Source organism: Chiloscyllium plagiosum, unplaced genomic scaffold, assembly GCF_037043375.1.
Source record: "Chiloscyllium plagiosum isolate Xiang-an unplaced genomic scaffold, Cpla_swu_hap1 HiC_scaffold_6, whole genome shotgun sequence".
Classification (NCBI taxonomy): Eukaryota; Metazoa; Chordata; class Chondrichthyes; order Orectolobiformes; family Hemiscylliidae; genus Chiloscyllium; species Chiloscyllium plagiosum.
The window spans coordinates 48,675,441-48,695,138 of record NW_028270144.1 but is presented as its reverse complement, the minus strand read 5'-3'; the positions used below and the strand labels follow the sequence as shown (position 1 = coordinate 48,695,138).

Genomic DNA, 19,698 nt, shown 5'->3' with positions numbered 1-19,698 from the left:
TATTATTAATTTTAACATTTACATTTCTTCATTAAATTGATCCTTTGCATAGATGTCAATGTGGGAACACTGCCACAAGACCATTCACATTCCCGGATCGTCCTCCAATATCGCTTAAGGCAGCTAAGACAAGTAATGAATCAGGCTTCATCAGACTTATCACAGGCACTGAACAATAGAAAGTTTTCAATCGAAAATAAAACAGAAGAATTTCAATGGATCATGAAGAGTGTCATAAGACATCTGCTTGACAGAAGAATTGCTGCAGGTTAAAGGGTCACAAATCATGCGCCTGTCACAAGAGGCTTTGCATGATTGTTTTTCCCTTAGTGAGGCCTTTATTAGGAATCCTTGCAGACTATCAGATTTCCGTTGAATCGAAGCATTCACGTTAGTTTTAAACGGACCTGGCAGCGAAGTTTGAATCTTTCAGTTTTTAAGGTGGGTCACTGGCGTTTCAGGAAGATGTGGAGATCTCTCTGGCTGTGGATGACGCTCGGGGTTGTTGAACTGGCTTTTGCTCAGTTTCCCCGCGCATGTACCACAGTCCCTGCCCTGCTCTCCAAGACATGCTGCCCATCGCAGGGCTCGGATCCGGCAGTGTTGTGCGGGGCTGAACTCAATCGAGGGAAATGTACTGACATGCAAGTAAGTGAGAAACCCTGGAGTGGACCCTACAATCTGCGAAACGTGGATGACCGGGAGAGGTGGCCGCTCAAATTCTTTAATCGGACCTGCAGATGTCTGGGTAATATAATTTTCTCCTTTCTGCTTCTGTACAAGGAATTGGCTTAATCCTTTGATTAGCCCATCGATTTTCAATGTAACTTTATAACTGGTGCATATGTATTAGTTGTTTGAAAGCAACTGATCTCTACACTTTATTGTGGTTAAAAAGGATACAAAGATTTCTGACAGGCCCTTGCAATCTCATTCCTTGCCTCCCTAGGTATCTTGGGATATCAAGCTGTGGGAATGTATCTACCTTAATGTTTTTTCAACGCACTCAACACCACTTAATATCGACATGCCCTAGAATATCAACATAGTCTTACCATCCCTTCCTAGTCTTACCATCACGAATTGTTTTCTTCTTGGTGAATACCAGTGTGAAGTACTCACTGGGGACTTCACCCACTTTCTCTGGATCAATGCAAAAAATCCCTCCTTCACCCTTGAGTGGACCTACCTTTCCCTAGTGACCCTTTTGCTTCTAATATAAATATATAAAATGCCTTGGGATTCTCATAATCCTACTTGATAAAGACATTTCATGATCTCTTTTAGACCTCATAATTCCTTGTGTAAGTTCTTTCCCCCTTCTTTCATACAGTATTTGTCAAGGGCCTTATCTGATTTCAGTTACCTAAAGCTTAGAGACACTTCCTTTTTCTTTTTGATTAATCTGTCAATCTTTTTGTCATTGTCAGAATTACTGAATCTTGCTACTCTTATTTTTGACCTCTCACCGAACATGCTAATCCTGAACTCTGATCAACTAACCTTTAAAAGACTCCCATGTGTCAGATATGAACTCATCCTCAAACAGCTCCATCTCATTTCTCCAGTTCCTGCTTAATACAATTGTAATTAGTCTTTCCCCCAATTTAGCATTCATCCAAAGATTAGTCTGATCCTAATCCATAACTATCCCAAAGTTTATGGAATTATGATTGCTGCACTCAAAACGCTCCTCTACTGAAATCTCAATCACTTGGGCAGGCTGATTCCTCAGTACAACATCTAAAAAAGCTCCTACCCGATTTGGCCCAAAGCTTTAGGAAATCAATTTGGATGTGCAGAACAAATTCTGCCCCATCGCAGCCCCTGGAGCTAAGAGAGTCCCAGTAAATGTTGGGGAAATTAAAATGACCCACCCACTGTTGTTTTTAACATTTTTCCATGATCTGCTGACATCTCTTCCTTGTTAAAAATGACACAACACCAGTTATAGTCCAACACGTTTATTTGCAAGCACTAGCATTTGGAGCACTGCACCTTCCTCAGGTGGTTATGGAGTATAAGATCATAAGACACAGCATTTATAGCAAACATTTACAGTGTGATACAACTGAGCTGATATATTGAAAAAGACCTGGAATGTTTGTTAAGTCTCTCATCTTTTAGAATGACCATGTTGGTTTCAGTTCTTTCATATGTAAATCCCAGAAGCTTTTTAAAAGTTACATTCTCAAGTGAACTTTAACAATTTCAGCTCAGATAATCCATTGAAGGTGTAAAGTTAAAGTCTGTCTGTGTCCCAATGCTCAGACTGATTCTATTTCTAAAAAAAAGGATTTACAGAATCTTACATGGATTTATGCAGTTTTAGACCAAAATCAAATGTAATTCTGTAATTACAAATTCACCCCACAAATGTGAGTGTGTGTGTGTGGGGGGGGGGGGGCGGATATGAGTGCCTGTGAGAGAGTATGTGTGTGAGTGTGAAGGCGTAATAGTCTGTGAGAAAGAGCGTGTGTAGGTATGAGTGTGGGGGCTGTGTATATGTGAATATATGATAGGGAAGTTGTGTATAAGAGAGTCTGCATGAGTGTATGGGTCTGTGTGTGTGTGTGTCTGTGTCTGTAGTGCAATGGGGTCACCAGTAGTGTGACATGAACCCAAAGTCCCGGTTGAGGTCATCCCCATAGGTACTGAACGTAGCTGTCAGCCTCTGATCGGCCACTTTGCACTGTTGCCTGTCCCAAAGTCTGCCTTGGTGGACGGTCACCCAAAGATCTGAGGCCGAATGTCCTGGACTGCTGAAGTTCCCTGACTGGGAGGGAACACTCCAGAAGTCTGTTGATTGTTGTGCTGTGTCCATTCATCTGTTACCATAGACTCTGCTTGGCTGCGCCAAAGTACCATGCCTTAGGGCATCCTTGCCTGCTCCCAATGAAATAGACAACACTGGCCACCTCATACGCTGCAGGCAAGGATGCCCTGAGGCATGGTACATTAGAGACGGGCAGAGGTAACGGCATAGGATGAATGGACACTGCACAACAATCAACAGACAGGAGTGTTCCCTCCCAGTTGGGGAACACTTCATCGGTCCTGGTCATTCGGCTTCGGACTTTCAGGTGACCATCCTCCAAGGCAGACTTCAGGACAGGCAACAACGCAAAGTGGCTGTTTAGAGGCTGATAGCTAAGTTCAGTACCCATAGGGATGGCCTCAACTGGGATTTTGAGTTCATGTCACACTACTGGTGACCCCCTTGTACTACACAGTTTCTTTCACTCACTTACACATACACACACATGCACAAACACACATATAAGTTTGTTGGGTGAATTTGTACTTGCAGAATTACATTTTATTTAGCTCAAAAACTTGATGAATCCATGCAAGATTTGGTGAAACCCTTTTTGAACATTGGGACACAGACAGACTTTAACATTACACCTTCAATGCATTACCTGAGCTGAGATAGTATCTATAGTTAAAGTTCACTTGAAAGTGTAACTTTAAAAAAGTTCTTGGATATACACATGAAAGAAATGTATTCAACATGGTCATTTAAAAGATGCGAGTCTTAATAAGCAATCAAGGTCTTTTCAATATATCATCTCAGTGCATCACACTGTAAACTTTTGCTACAAATTCTGTGTCTTATGATCTTATACTCAGCGACCACCTGGTGAAGAAGCAGCACTCGAAAAGCTAGTGCTTCCACATAAACCTGTTGGACTATAACCTGGCATTGTGTGATTTTTAGCTTTGTCCATCCCAGTCCAATACCGGCACTGCCAAATCATATCTGTTCCTCCATCTCCTGCTGGCTACTCTCCTACTTGCAGATTTTACACTCTTGGCACTCTCTGGTTTTTACTACTCGACAGTTCAATTCAGAGAAACTGCAAGAAAAATTGAGAATTGGAGGGAAGACATTTCATATTATTGGCAAGGCTGGTGTGAGGATAAAAAAAAACATTTTCCCACCATGTAGTTAGGATCTGGAATGTACTGCCTATATGTTTTGTGGAGGCAGGTTTAGGCAGAATGTTAGATGATCGTTTAAAGGCAGATAATGTGTAGGCTTTTAGAACATAGAACATAGAACATAGAACAATACAGCACAGAACAGGCCCTTCGGCCCACGATGTTGTGCCGAACTTCTAACCTAGATTAAGTACCCATCCATGTACCTATCCAAATGCCGCTTAAAGGTCGCCAATGATTCCGACTCTACCACTCCCATGGGCAGCGCATTCCATGCCCCCACCACTCTCTGGGTAAAGAACCCACCCCTGACATCTCCCCTATACCTTCCACCCTTCACCTTAAATTTATGTCCCCTTGTAACACTCTGTTGTACCCGGGGAAAAAGTTTCTGACTGTCTACTCTATCTATTCCTCTGATCATCTTATAAACCTCTATCAAGTCACCCCTCATCCTTCGCCGTTCCAACGAGAAAAGGCCGAGAACTCTCAACCTATCCTCGTACGACTTCCTCTCCATTCCAGGCAACATCCTGGTAAATCTTCTCTGCACCCTCTCCAAAGCTTCCACATCTTTCCTAAAGTGAGGCGACCAGAACTGCACACAGTACTCCAACTGTGGCCTAACCAAAGTCCTGTACAGCTGCAACATCACTTCACGACTCTTGAATTCAATCCCTCTGCTAATGAACGATAATACTCCATAGGCCTTCTTACAAACTCTATCCACCTGAGTGGCAACCTTCAAAGATCTATCTACATAGACCCCAAGATCCCTCTGTTCCTCCACCTGACTAAGAACCCTACCATTAATCCTGTATTCCGCATTCTTATTTGTTCTTCCAAAATGGACAACCTCACACTTGGCAGGGTTGAACTCCATCTGCCACTCCTCAGCCCAGCTCTGCATCATATCTAAGTCCCTCTGCAGCCGACAACAGCCCTCCTCACTGTCCACAACTCCACCTATCTTCGTATCATCTGCAAATTTACTGACCCACCCTTCGACTCCCTCATCTAAGTCATTAATAAAAATTACAAACAGCAGAGGACCCAGAACTGATCCCTGCGGAACTCCACTTGTAACTGGGCTCCAGGCTGAATATTTACCATCTACCACCACTCTCTGCCTTCGACCGGTTAGCCAGTTTTCTATCCAATTGGCCAAATTTCCCTCTATCCCATGCCTCCTGACTTTCCGCATAAGCCTACCATGGGGAACCTTATCAAATGCCTTACTAAAATCCATGTACACTACATCCACTGCTCTTCCCTCATCCACATGCTTGGTCACCTCCTCGAAGAATTCAATAAGACTTGTAAGGCAAGACCTACCCTTCACAAATCCGTGTTGGCTGTCCCTAATCAAGCAGTGTCTTTCCAGATACTCATAAATCCTATCCCTCAGTACCCTTTCCATTACTTTGCCTACCACAGAAGTAAGACTAACAGGCCTGTAATTCCCGGGGTTATCCCTATTCCCTTTTTTGAACAGGGGCACAACATTCGCTACTCTCCAGTCCCCTGGTACCACCCCCGTTGCCAGTGAAGACGAGAAGATCATTGCCAACACGAGGTTTTATGAGGTTGAAGAATGGCGGTCATGGTGGATAGCAGGAGCAGACACAATGGGCTGAATGGCTACTTTCTAGATAATACTTTCATGATTTGGTGATTTCTTCAGAATTCTCTATTGGATTTGTGAATGATTTTTATGGACCTTAGGTTTGGCCAAACCTTCCCACATTTCTCCGATCAGACTATTTTGTTATCTAACAACATCTGCCTTTTGCAGAAAAGAACCCAAGCACATGCTGCCTTTCCAGACAAATTATAAGCTCTAACTAATTGTGTAATGCTTGTGGAATCTTTATGAAATGTCTCTGTTGGTGCTTTATCCTTTTAATAATACAAAGGTTATTAAAATGAACACAGATTGGATAGTTATAATGAATATTTGCTTTTCTGATTTAGAGGGAGAGCAGTTTCTAAAGATCAGTTCTAAAATTCTTGCTTTTAATATACATTAATGACCTGATGTAGGGCACAACTTTAAAATTTGTAATGATATTGTATGTGGGAATAGAAACTGTGATAGTCATTGACTTCAAGAGGGCTTGAACAGTTCGGTGGAATGGTTGGATACATGACTGATGAAGTTCAGAACTTCAGGAAAAATGATATGTTTGATAGGGAGTATGAGTTGAAGCAATACAAGCTAAATGACATTTCTTTGGAAAGGGGTGCAAGGAGAGAGAAGCCTGAGTGTGTTTGAGCATTCATTTTTGAAGGCAGCAAGATCAGCGAGCAAAGCACTTGGAATCCTGGACTTTGTAAATGGAGGCACAGATTATGTGAACCAAGACAGATCACAAATTTGGTCCACCTTTGAAATATGTCAACATTTGAAAGGAAGTGTAGAAGAGATTTACTAGAATGATCCCAAGAATGAGGAATTAGACTGGAAGATCAGTAAACGTTGGAGCAGAAGTCAACCATACGGTCCCTTGTGTCTGCTCCACCCTTATATGAGATCATGGTTGATCTGATAATCCTCAACTTTCTTGCCTTTTCCTCATAACTCTTGATCTCCTTATTGATTAAAAATCTGTCAATCTCAGTCTTCAATGTGCTTAATGACCCAACCTCCTCTAGTAAAGAATTCCACAGAGTGACTACCCTTATGTGGTAGGCTGAAAGTCTGAAGTTGCCCTCCAGAGAAGAGACAGCCTAGGAGGAGGTTTGATCACCTTCCACTGTGATTTTTGCAGTCTGTTACATGATTCCTTGATCTTGTGATTCTGTAACCTTCAGTTACTTTTGCTGGTTCAGTGATCAGTTTGTAGCTTCCTCAACTTCAGAAAATTCTGATGCAAGGACATTGGGTTGATATCTGTAAGAAAAAGAGTCAAAAACCTTTTAGTGTGGGTAAAGAACGCCAGTTTGGAGAAGTGAGTTCAGCATAATTCCAGAATGATAAGGCTTAACAGATTTACCATCAACACTTACATAGTGAAATGTTTCAAGGCGATTTACATATTCTTGATTCAGCAAACATTAATACTCACCTAGGAGGGAAAGCATCATGACAGGTCAAGAGATTGTTTTTTTAGGAGAGGTTTATAAGATGATCAAAGTGAATTGGCAGTGAGAATTACTGAGGAGGACATCCACAACATAGTGTTGACAAAAGTGAGAAAACAGAATCAAGAGAATGTGTAGTTCTTGATGCTTTCCCAAATTGCAGAAGATTGCAGAGATAGTGAGGCACACACCAATGAAGGTCATCATAAATGAGAACAAGAGTTTTAAAATGTCAATGTTAATGGAGCAGGTGAATGAGCACAAGGATGATGAGTGATCATGATTCAGTGTAAATTAGATCACAGGAGAGAAAGAAAAAATCTGAGGGCAGGATCATGGATAACTACAAAAGTTAAATATGTTATTAAACTTAAAGAAAAAGTATATAATTATGCAAAGATAGGTGGATATCTGTAGATTGGACATATTATACAAAAAAGACTAAAAGGTTAATGAAGGGGAAAAAAATTAGAACAGGAAAGAAAGCTAGCCAGAAATATGAAACAGATTCTAAGACTTCCTATATATTTTGTTTTTAAAAAGTAAGTTGAAGCATTAGTCTTATAGAAAGTGAGCTTGGGGAAGTAATAATGGAAAAGAAGGAGATGGGCAAATGAATTGGTATTTTATATCAGCTTTCACTATAGAGGATATACGAAAATTCCAGAAATCTCTGTAAATTAGGAACTTGAAAATTCTCAGCAGGAATCAGTTTATCTCTGATTTATTGATGACAAAGTAAGCTTGAGGGGCCAAATGGCCTACTCCTAACTCATATGTTTGTATCACTCCATTCTGACGATGCTGGGCAAAAGCAGATAATCAGTATATTAAAACCACACAGCCAACAGACTAGTGCTATCAAAGATCGTGAAAGGAACATTTGTCTGCTTAGATCGGTTGGTACATGCTTTGCAGTACTCGTCTGATCAGGTCTCCCAATTAGTAATATTCCGCTGTGTGCTTCACAGTTTGCCATTCAGGAAGTGGTATTGCTTTTACATTGGACATCCAGAACAGAGAAGGGGCTGATATTAGTACCAGGCTGATTAGTAGAAGAAAAGAAATACAGTCAACTCAATGTGAATTAAAAATGCAACTTCCATCAAGTTGATTCTGCTGGATAAGGACAACAATGTTATCAAGGTGTCGATGCAAAATTCAATACCTGAATTTAGTGCCATTTATCAAACAGAGCAGGTTTGAAAACGTGAGTAATGTATGAGTGTGTATTTAATTAGCTGAAAGAGATCTATAATGATAGTTTAAAAAGAAAAAGATTGCTGTACAGTTAATAATGAAACATCATTCTCTGTAACTTGTGAAATTTTTCTCTTCACTGTAATAGGAAATTTTGCTGGGTATAACTGTGCTGATTGCAAATTTGGATGGACTGGCCAAAACTGTGACCTGAGAAGAGCACCAGTGATTAGAAAAAATATCCATTCTCTGACACCAGCAGAGCAACAGCAGTTCCTGGATGCACTGGATCTAGCCAAAACTACAATGCACCCTGATTATGTAATTGCTACACAACACTGGCTTAGTTTGCTAGGACCTAATGGGACTCAACCACAAGTAGCAAATGTCACAATATACAATTATTTCGTGTGGCTTCATTACTACTCCACCAGAGACACACTGCTGGGTTAGTTGTACTTTTTTTTATTTATCAAGAGTAGACAAATTTCTAGGTCTCTTGTTTACATGATCAATTTTATATTAACGTTTACTTGATAAGAAGGTAGCTACAATGTGAAATGAGTAATTATTGTGCATTTTATGATATTGTGAGAATGAAAAGGCATTAATGTTGCTTTATGAGTGACAGTTAAAGTATGTCTTGTCCCAGCCTGTCCAGAACCTCAGGGTTTTGGTATTAATTACCGCTGTGCCAGCAATTAAAATACATATTGGTCTTTCAGCCTCTAAGACTATAATCTGTCCACTTGTCTTTACACCATTTCACAAAAATCTATCATTCCTAGCCTCGAGTATTTAAGTTAACCTAGGATTGATGATTTTTTTGGGGGACAAGTTTTCACACAAACTTTGTAATTCCTGATTTACTCGGAGTAGTCTAGATCTAGTTAGGTGGATTGGCCAAGCTAAATTGCCCATTGTGTTCAGGGGCATATAGGTTAAGTGCATTAGGCAGGGGTAAATGTAGAGTAAAAGGGTAGAGGAATGGATCTGGGTGGGTTCCTCTTCAGAGGGTCAATATGGACTGGTTGGGCCGAAGGACCTGTTTCCACACTGTAGGCATTCAATGATGATTCTATAATCTCATTTTATGACTGTGTCCCTTTTGTTTTGAATTTCCAGAGCAAGAGAATGTAGTTTCTCTGTGTCTACTCATTTGAATTATTTTATCAAGTTAAATGCTTCAATTATAATTTCTTTGGCCTGCTACCCTCAACATATTACAAACCAAATTGGATTAAACTTGTCTTGATGAATGAACTCTTTAGCCCGGTGTTAATGTGATTAGCCTGCACTGCTGTATTGACCGATACAAATTAATAATAAATCATCATAACTATCATCCCCCACTTTCAGTCTCCTGATATAATGTCCAAGCTTTGCACTGAATTCCTGCAATTTAAGTTCTTTTTCTCCCACGCGGAACTTTGCTAAATTCTCACAATTATTTGTTACTGGAACCATTCAGACAAAGCCAATTCTTGACGATCAAATATGAATTTCCCTGTGTCAGTGAATTCAAACTCAATAGTTCTGAAGACTTGTGCTGTAGAATTTGTTGCTCGTCTATCCAAGCTATTCCAGTACAGTTACAACACTGGCATCTATCCAACAATGTGAAAAATTGCTCAGGTATGTCCTGTAATAAAAAGCAGGACAAATTCAATCCAGCCAATTACTGCTCCATCAATCCACTGCCGATCATCAGTAAAGTGATGGAAGGTGTCATCAACAATGCTATCAAGCAGCACCTGCTTAGCAATAACCTGCTCAATGGCACCCAGTTTGGGTTCCATCAGGGCCACTCAGCTCCTGACCTCATCACAGTCAAGGACAAAAGAACCAAATTCCAGAGGTGAGGTGAGAGTGCTAGCCCTTGACATCAAACCTCCATTCAAATGAGTGTAGCATTAAGGAGCCTGAACAAAACTGGATTCATTGGGTGTTGGGGGCAATTCTCCAGTAGTTAGAGTCATACCTGACACATAGGAAGATGGTCATGGTTGTGAGATGTCAGTCATCTCAGCGCCAAGACATGTCTGTACGAGTTCCTCAGGGTAGTGTCCTATGTTCAACCTTCTTCAGCTGCTTCATCAATGACCTTCCCTCCATCATAAGGTCAGAAGTGGGGATGATTGCCTATGATTGCACAATGTTCATTTGCGACTCCTCAGATACTGAAGCAGTCCGAGTCCAAATGCAACAAGATCTGGACAATATCTAGGCTTGTGCTGACAAGTGGCAAGTAACGTTTGCATGTCACAAATACGAGGCCATGACCATCACCAATAAGAGACAATCTGACCATGGCACCTTGACATTCAATGTTATTATCATCATCACTGAATCCTCCACTATCAATATCCTGGGTGTTATCATCAATCAGAAACTCAACAGGACTCACCACATTAAATGCAGTGGCTACAAAAGCATGTGTGAGGCTAGGAATATTGCGATGAGTAACTCACCTCCTGACTCCCTGAAGCCTGCCTGCCATCTACAAGGCACAAGACAGGAGTGTAAAGGAATACCCCCCATTAGCCTGGATGAGTGCAGCCCCAACAACACTCAAGAAGCTTGACACCATCCAGGACAAAGCAGCCTGTTTGATTGGCACTGCATCCACAAGCATCCACTCTCTCTACCACAGTAGCAGCAGTGTGTACTACCTATAAGATTAGATTAGATTACTTACAGTGTGGAAACAGGCCCTTCGGCCCAACAAGTCCACACCGCCCCGCCGAAGCGCAACCCACCCATACCCCTACATTTACCCCTTACCTAACACTACAGGCAATTTAGCATGGCCAATTCACCTGACCTGCACATCTTTGGACTGTGGGAGGAAACCGGAGCACCCGGATGAAACCCACGCAGACACGGGGAGAACGTGCAAACTCCACACAGTCAGTCGCCTGAGGCGGGAATTGAATCCGGGTCTCTGGCGCTGTGAGGCAGCAGTGCTAACCACTATGCCACTGTGCCGCCCCACGGTGGCACAGTGGTTAGCACTACAGAAATTCACCAAAGACCCTCAGACAGCACATTACAAACCTACGAACACTTCTATCTAGAAGGACAAGGGTAGCAGATATTTGGAAACACCACCATCTTTAAGGTCCCTTCTAAGCTACTCACCATCCTGACTTGGAAATTATTGCCGTTACTTCACTGTTGCTGGATCAAAATCCTAGAATTCCTTCCCTACTGACATTGTGGGTCAATGCACAACAGGTGGACTGCAGTGGTTTAAGAAGGCAGCTTACCACTACCTTCTCAAGGGCAACTAGGAATGGGCAATAAGTGCTGGCCAGCAACATCCAGATCCCACAAATTGAATAAATAAGAAAACTAGTTTAGTGACTTCTTAAGACTGCTTTGATTTGACATACTGGAAATTTTGACATTTGATATAATTGAAATTATTAAATTAAAGGATTTTTTTGTGTTTTTTGTAAACTTTGGGTGTTCGATCTTACATTTCAAGGCGTCAATGCCCTTTCGTTTTAGTAGCAATTACTAAACAGAGATGTTAAAACCTAGTCAACTGAAATTGATCAGCTCAGTTTTCAATTGGAATGGTATTGTGTTTGCAGCAAGACTATAGTTTGTATGTGAAATCCAGACTTTCTCAGAGATCACATGTACCTACAATTCCCACATACCTGTACAATTTAAAATAGGTCAAAATCCAGCCCACCCCACCCCTCCACCTCTCTATAGATACTGTCCCAGTCTTCATTTCACAATCTAGGGGTAGTCAGATCCATGGGTGGCAGGTGAACCCGAAGGATGAGATATTGACCTCTGGAAGCAACACCCTGCCCTTGTCTCCAGTTTATTGTCAAGCTAATGGTAAAGTATTGCTTAACAGAGAGACCTTGGAGTCCCGATTCATAGTTCTTTGAAAGTGGAGTTGTAAGTAGTTTGGATATTGAAGAAGGCGTTTAGTGTGCTTTCCTTTACTGGTCAGTGCTTTGAGAATAGGATGTTGGGAGATCATATTGCAGCTGTAAAGGACATTGGTTAGTTTTGGTCTCCTTCCTGTCGGAAGGGTGTTGTGAAACTTGAAAGGGTTCAGAAAGGATTTACAAGGATGTTGCTAGGGTTGGAGGATTTGAGCTATAGGGAGATTCTGAATAGGCTGGGGCGATTTTCTCTACTGCGTAGATGGCTGAGGGGTGATCTTGTAGTGGTTTATAAAATCATGAGGGGCATGGATAGGATAAATAGACAAAGTCTTTTCCCTAAGGTGGGGGAGTCCAAAACTAGAGGGCGTAGCTTGAAGGTGAGAGTGGAAAGACTTAAAAAGGACCTAAGGGGCAATGTTCTCTTGCAGAGGGCGGTGCGTGCATGGAATGAGCTGCCAGAGGAAGTGGCGGCGGCTGGTACAATTACAAAATTTAAAAGGCATCTGGATGGGTATATGAATAGGAAGGTTTTAGAGTGATATGGGAGAAAGCGAGCACTGCAGATGCTGGAGATCAGAGTCGAAGGATGTGGTGCTGGAAAAGCACAGCCAGTCAGGCAGCATCTGAGATACAGAAGCATCGACATTTCGAGCATAAGCTCTTCATCAGAAATGTGGGGTGGCCCAAAGAGGCTGGGAACAGGGTGTGGCTGAGGGGAAGTTAGTTGGGAATGCAATAGGTAGATGAAGTTGAGGGTGAAGGTGATAGGTTGGAGAGAAGGGTTGAGCGGATAGGTGGGAGGGAAGGTGGACAGGTAGGACAGTTCAAGAGGGCGGTTCTGAGTTGGAAGGTTGGATCTGGGATAAGGTGGGGAAGGGAAATGAGGAAACCGATGAAGTCCACATTGATCTCCTGTGGTTGGAGGGTCCCAAGGCAGAAGATGAGGTGTTCTTCCTCAAGGCATTGGGTGATAAGTCTTTGGTGATGGAGGACCTACATAACCTTGGGGGAGTGGTAGGGGGAGGTAAAGTGTTTGGCCATGGGGAGGTGGGGTTGCTTCATGTGTGTCTCCCAAAGATGCTCTCTGAAGCGTTCTGCAAGGAGGCGTCCTGTCTCTCCACTGTAGAGGAGACCACATTGGGAGCAACGGATACAGTCGATGATATGTGTGTAAGTGCAGGTAAATCTCTGATGGATGTGAAAGGCTCCTTTGCGGCCTTGGACAGAGGTAAGGGAGGAGGTGTGGGCAGGGTAAAAACAACGACTGCAGATGCTGGAAACGAGATTCTGGATTAGTGGTGCTGGAAAAGCACAGCAGTTCAGGCAGCATCCGAAGAGCAGTAAAATCGGCGTTTCAGGCAAAAGCCCTTCATCAGGAATACAGGTGTGGGCGTAGGTTTTGCAATTTTTACGGTGGCAGGGTAAGGTGCTGGGAGGGGAGGGTGGGTTGTCGGGGGATGTGGACCTGACAAAGGAGTCTTAGACGGAATGGTCTTAATGGAATGCATATAGGGGTGAGGAGGAAAACGTATCCCTGGTGGTAGGGTCTGTTTGTAGGTGGAAGAAATGGTAGAGGATAATGCAATGTATCTGGAGGTTGGTGGGGTGGAAGGTGAGGACCAGGGAGGTTCTGTCCTTGTTGCAGTTGGAAGTGCAGAAAGTGCATGAGATACACTGGAGGGCATCATCGACCACATGGGAGGGGAAATTGTGGTCTTTGAATGAAGAGGCCATTTGGTATGTTCTGTGGCGGAAATGGTCCTCCAGGGAGCAGATATGGCGGATGCTGAGGATTGGGAATAAGGAATAGCATTTTTATGGGGTGGGGGGGGGGTTGTGTGGGTGGGAGGAGATGTAGTTCAGGTAGCTGTGGGAGTCCGGTTTGTAGTAGGTGTCCATGTTGAGTCGGTCACCGTTAATAGAGATGGAGAGGCCCAGGAAGGGGAGGGAGGTATCCGAGATGATCCAGGTGAACTCAAGGTCGGCATGGAACATGTTAGTGAAGTTCAACCTAATGTTGGCAAATGGGACTAGATTAATTTAGTATATCTGGTTGGCATGGGCGAGTTGGATGGAAAGGTCTGTTTCTGTACTGAAAATCTCTGTGACTGTGAGTCCCTGTGAGCCCCCACAGCACTATAAGAAGATAACAATTACTTGCCTTCTCACCTCTGCATCCCTTCTGGAATAGACTTCAACAGGTGGCTTCTACAATCCAGCTTTCCAGTGCCAAAACATCTGATAGGGTGAGATACTCAACTATGTGCTGCCTGTCTGCTCTTAATGAATTGTTAGGTATGAAATAGGCCAGGTTATTGCAACAGCAAGAGACACTTGTTGGTTACTACTTAGTACACTCACCCAATGCATAAATATAAAGTAGCATGTGTTTCCATCAGCTAATTGCTAAAAGCTAATTGCAAGCTCCAATATTAATGGTAGAAATCAGTTTTGTGTACAGATCACCTTAATCCTTCACTTCTCATGCAGTTAACAGTTTAATGTTGGAAAGAGTGGCACTATGGTAAGCACCACTGCCTTCCACTGCCAGTGACCCAGATTCACTTCCAGCTTTGAGCAGAGTTTGTACTTTCTCCCCATGTGTGTGCATTTTGATTTCCTCACACAGTTCAAAGGTGTGCTGGTTAGGTGGATTGGCCATGCAAAATTGTCCTGTAGTGTCCAGGGATGGATAGGTTCGCCATGCTAAATGTGGGATCCTGGGGATAAGGTAGGATGCTCTTTGGAGGGTCAGTGCTGATTCACTGGACCAATCGGCCTCTTCCCATGCTTTGGGGATCCTATGATGTTCTTCTATGTCCTATTAAACTAGATAATTGGTTCACTCAATGTTGTTTCATTGATGTACGGTACACTGCTTATATATAGCTTTAAAATCCAATCTCAACTCTTAATTTAGATAACACTGAAAATGTTGTTATATCCATTTTTAAAGTGCACTTATCACTTGCAAAGTCTAGTTTTGATGTTCGACTGAAAATGAATGAATGCAGTCCATGGGAGTCTGATTAGCAAGGTTAGATCTCATGGAATATAGGGAGAACTAGCCATTTGAATACAGAAGTGACTCAAAGGTAGAAGACAGTGGGTTGTGGAGGGTTGTTTTTCGGACTGGAGGCCTGTGACCAGTGGAGTACCACAAGGATCGGTGCTGGGTCCACTACCTTTCGTCATTCATATAAATAAGTTGGATGCGAGTATAAGAGGTATAGTTGGCAAGTTATCAGATTACACCAAAATTGAAGGTGTAGTTGACAGTGAAGAAAGTTACCTCAGATTAAAATGGGATCTTGATCAAATGGGCCAATAGGCTGAGGAGTGGCAGATGAAGTTTAACTTAGATAAATGCAAGGTGCTGCATTTTGTGAAAGCAAATCTTAGCAGGATCTATACACTTAATGGTAAGGTCCTAGGGAGTGTTTCTGAACAAAGAGAGCTTGGAGTGCAGGTTCATAGCTCCTTGAAAGTGGAGTCACAGGTAGATAGGATAGTGAAGAAGGCGTTTGGTATGCTTTCCTTTATTGGTCAGAGTATTATGTGCAGGAGTTGGGACGCCATTTTGTGGCTGTACAGGACATTGGTTAGGCCAGTTTTGGAATATTGTGTGCAATTCTGATCTCCTTCCTATCGGAAAGATGTTGTGAAACTTGAAAGGGTTCAGAAAAGATTACAAGGATGTTGCCAAGGCTGGAGGGCTTGAGCTATAGGGAGAGGTTGAATAAGCTGGGGCTGTTTTCCCTGGAGCATCAAGCTGAGGGATAACCTTATGGAGGTTTACAAAATTATGAGGGGCATGGATAGGATAAATAGGCAAAGTCTTTTCCCTGGGGTGGGGGAGTCCAGAGCTGAAAATGTGTTGCTGGAAAAGCGCAGCAGGTCAGGCAGCATCCAAGGAGCAGGAGAATCGACGTTTCGGGCATGAGCCCTTCTTCAGGAATGAGGAAAGTGTGTCCAGCAGGCTAAGATAAAAGATAGGGAGGAGGGACTTGGGGGAGGGGCGTTGGAAATGCGATAGGTGGAAGGAGGTCAAGGTGAGGTTGATAGGCCGGAGTGGGGTGGGGCAGAGAGGTCAGGAAGAAGATTGCAGGTTAGGAAGGCGGTGCTGAGTTTGAGGGATTTGACTGAAACAAGGTGGGGGGAGGGGAAATGAGGAATCTGGAGAAATCTGAGTTCATCCCTTGTGGTTGGAGGGTTCCTAGCGGAAGATGAGGCGCTCTTCCTCCAACCGTCGTGTTGCTATGGTCTGGCGATGGAGGAGTCCAAGGACCTGCATGTCCTTGGTGGAGTGGGAGGGGGAGTTGAAGTGTTGAGCCACGGGGTGGTTGGGTTGGTTGGTCCGGGTGTCCCAGAGGTGTTCTCAGAAATGTTCCGCAAGTAGGCGGCCTGTCTACCCAATATAGAGGAGTCCAGAACAAGAGGGCATAGGTTTAGGGTTAGAGTGGAAAGATATAAAAGAGACCTAAGGGGCAACTTTTTCACACAGAGGGTGATGTGTATGGAATGAGCTGCCAGAGGAAGGGATGGAGCCTGGTACAATTGCAACATTTAAAAGGTATCTGGATGGGTACATGAATGGGAAGGGATGGGAGGGATATGGACCGGGTGCTGGCAGATGGGACTAGATTGGGTTGAGATATTTGGTTGGCATGGACAAGTTGGATCCATGCTGTACAAGTCTATGACTCTATGATTCATGTTTGCTCTTACAAACCACAATAACATGTATCTTTAACTCGGACCTCTAAAGTTTAAGTTCAAACACTAATGATATTGACTGGCCTTCCAAAACATTCTATAAATAAGTCAAAATTAGCATACTCCTATGTATCTGGAAAACTTTTAGGTGAGTATTTTTCTGAGTTTTCTGAGTGACGATTGTATATGCAAATGACAAATCTTGATTTAACTGAATCAGACTTAAAAGTAATTTTATTAATTTTTAAATCTTTTTTCCTCATTGTTGCAGGACCTGGTCAGGCATTTAAAGCTATAGATTTTTCTCACCAAGGTCCAGCTTTTCTTACCTGGCATCGATATCATTTAATGTTGCTGGAGAAAGATTTACAGGTTGGATAGTGCTATACTTTGGTTTAATGAGTGTGATGAATCATTTTAATATACAACTGTGTTTAAAAAGGTGGAGAATAAGAAAAAGGAAGGGTAGATTTGAACCCAGAAAATTGAGATATATTTTCTGCACTCCTCTCCCTTCGAGGATTACTAATACCCTTTATTTTGTACTTCAAATAGATTATGTATTAATGGGGTAGACTCTTTTCCATGGCGGGGTTTCCCACCTCATTATCTGAAAAGTCAGTGAGAAATATTTCCTTATTAATCACATTGCCTTTGCAAAGCACAGAGAAGGTTTAATTAGCTAGAGACTGGACTTTGTCCCCTCCTCACTTTGTGAAAGCTCCCCCACAGAGATATTTGGTTACATCTGATCAGTGGCTCCTGTAGTTCCAGTTCCAGCAGTGACCAAGGCTGTGACTACAAGAATCAAAGCTCAGATCTCAGCAGCAGGTTAAGTGCAGGTGTGCACAGTTGGGATTGGGGTTCTTGCTTTGGTGACAGAGAGGAGTGAAGGTGAAACATGACGATACAGCAAAGGGCCACAGTGTTAATTGAGAGGCCAAGGGGAAGGGAAAACCCATAGAATACTGGTGCATGAGGTGCACCAGTGTTATGTTGGTCCTGGGGGAACATCATTTCCCCCAACCTACTTCCCCATCAGAGGCCTATGCAGGGTGACCATTTGGACATGGCCCCATTCCCTCCTACCAATCTCAAGATGCAAGCTGGGTGTAAACTGGCCCTTAAGTGGTCAATAGCCGGTCCTTAAGAACCCAATTGGAATCAGCATAACACCTGTGAGGTTCTGCACTCAATAATTTGCTGATTTTAGGTGGTTTGAATTACCCCAGATCCCTGGTTCTAGACACTGGACTTGTTTCGGGAATCTGAAATGAAGAAGACTATAGACAAGGATTTTAGGGCAAAAGCAACTCTGCTTTTATTTACAATACAAAAGATAAGAATAATACAAGCAATAAAGGTAAATGCAATAAGCAGTAAAATTAACGCTACCAATCCTGGGCTGAAAACTTGTCCCAAACTGAAATCATTCTGGGCCTGTGTGTATTTGTTGCAGTCTGAGCTCAGGATTTTGTCCAGTATTTTAGACAATGGGGATTTTTGCTCAATCCTACGCACACTAGGCCTCATCTGCCAACCCAATACATGCGGATGGACCTGGGTGGTTCGGAAAGTGATGAGGTGTTCACTCAGGGAATTATACTGCTAACAATCTCCCCACCACTGGCAAACCCGCTGGTGTCAAACCATAAGATTGGTCCATGGTTTACTTGCAACCCACTTCTTCATGTCCTCTGTGCAAATACTGTTTGAGTTTGGTTGAAAAGGATGTTGAAAATGCCGTGAAGATGTTCCTCTAAAGTTCACCCTTTTATTTGTGATTTGGAGGTGTCGGTGTTGGACTGGGGATATAAAGTTAAAAATCACACAACACCAGGTTATAGTCCAACAGGTTTATTTGGCAGCACTAGTTTTTGGAGCGCCGCTCCTTCATCAGGTGGCTGTTGACTGTAAGATTGTAAGACACAGAATTGAATTGAATTGAGTTTATTGTCATGTTTACCAAAGCACAGTGAAAAGCTTTATCTTGCAAGCAATACAGGCTGATCACATAGTTAAGTAGCATAGATAGCAAATAATAGGTAAACAGTGGCAAAAACAAAAATAGGCAAATGCTAAGAGTGTGTGAGTCCATTCAATATTCTAACAACAGTTGGGTAGAAACTGTTGCGAAACCGTTTGGTGTGTGTGTTCGGGCTTGTGTATCTTCTCCCTGATGGTAGAAGTTGTAGAAAAACATTGCCAGGGTGGGATGGATCTTTGAGAATGCTGGCAATCTTTTCTTGAAAGCAGGCCTGGTAGATGGATTCCATAGATGGGAAATTGGCCTTTGTGATTGTCCGGGCCGAGTTCACCATTCATGTAACGTTCTCTGATCTTGAATGGTACAGTTGCCATACATCCAGACAGAATGCTTTCGATGGCGCACCTATAAAAGTTGGCAAGGGTATTCACTGTCATGCCAAATTTCCTCAGCTGACTGAGGAAGAAGAGACATTGTTGGGCCTTTGTAACCAGTCCTTCCACATTAAGAGTCCAAGAAAGCTTGTTGTGGATGACCACTCCCAGTAGGTTGATACTCTCCACTCGTTCCATCTTTGTGCGGTTAATGCGTAGGGTGACATGAGTAACAACCTGCCAAAAGTCAATAATGAGTTCCTTGGTTTTTCTTGCATTGAGAGCTAGCTTGTTCTCAGTGGACCATTTTTCCAGGTCTTCAACTTCCCGTCTGTAGTCTGTTTTGTCACCATCTGAGATTTGACTGACTATGATGGTGTCATCAGCGAACTTATAAATGGCATTAGTCTGCTATTTGGCGATGCAGTGATGGGTATACAGAGAGTACAGTAGGGGGCTGAGTATGCACCCCTGGGTC

At 42.8% G+C, this 19,698-nt stretch overlaps 1 protein-coding gene across 1 annotated transcript in view; it reads left to right on the top strand.

Annotated features, from left to right (window-relative positions):
• Positions 1–250: 250 nt before the first annotated feature.
• dct (dopachrome tautomerase) overlaps positions 251–19,698 on the top strand; it is a 60,100-nt gene continuing 40,652 nt past the window's right edge. The window contains exons 1-3 of the mRNA XM_043691451.2: positions 251–748; positions 8,378–8,677; positions 17,131–17,231. Of these exons, the coding sequence (XP_043547386.1) occupies positions 466–748; positions 8,378–8,677; positions 17,131–17,231 (684 nt within the window). The 5' untranslated portion in view covers positions 251–465. The remainder of the gene's footprint in view (positions 749–8,377; positions 8,678–17,130; positions 17,232–19,698) is intronic.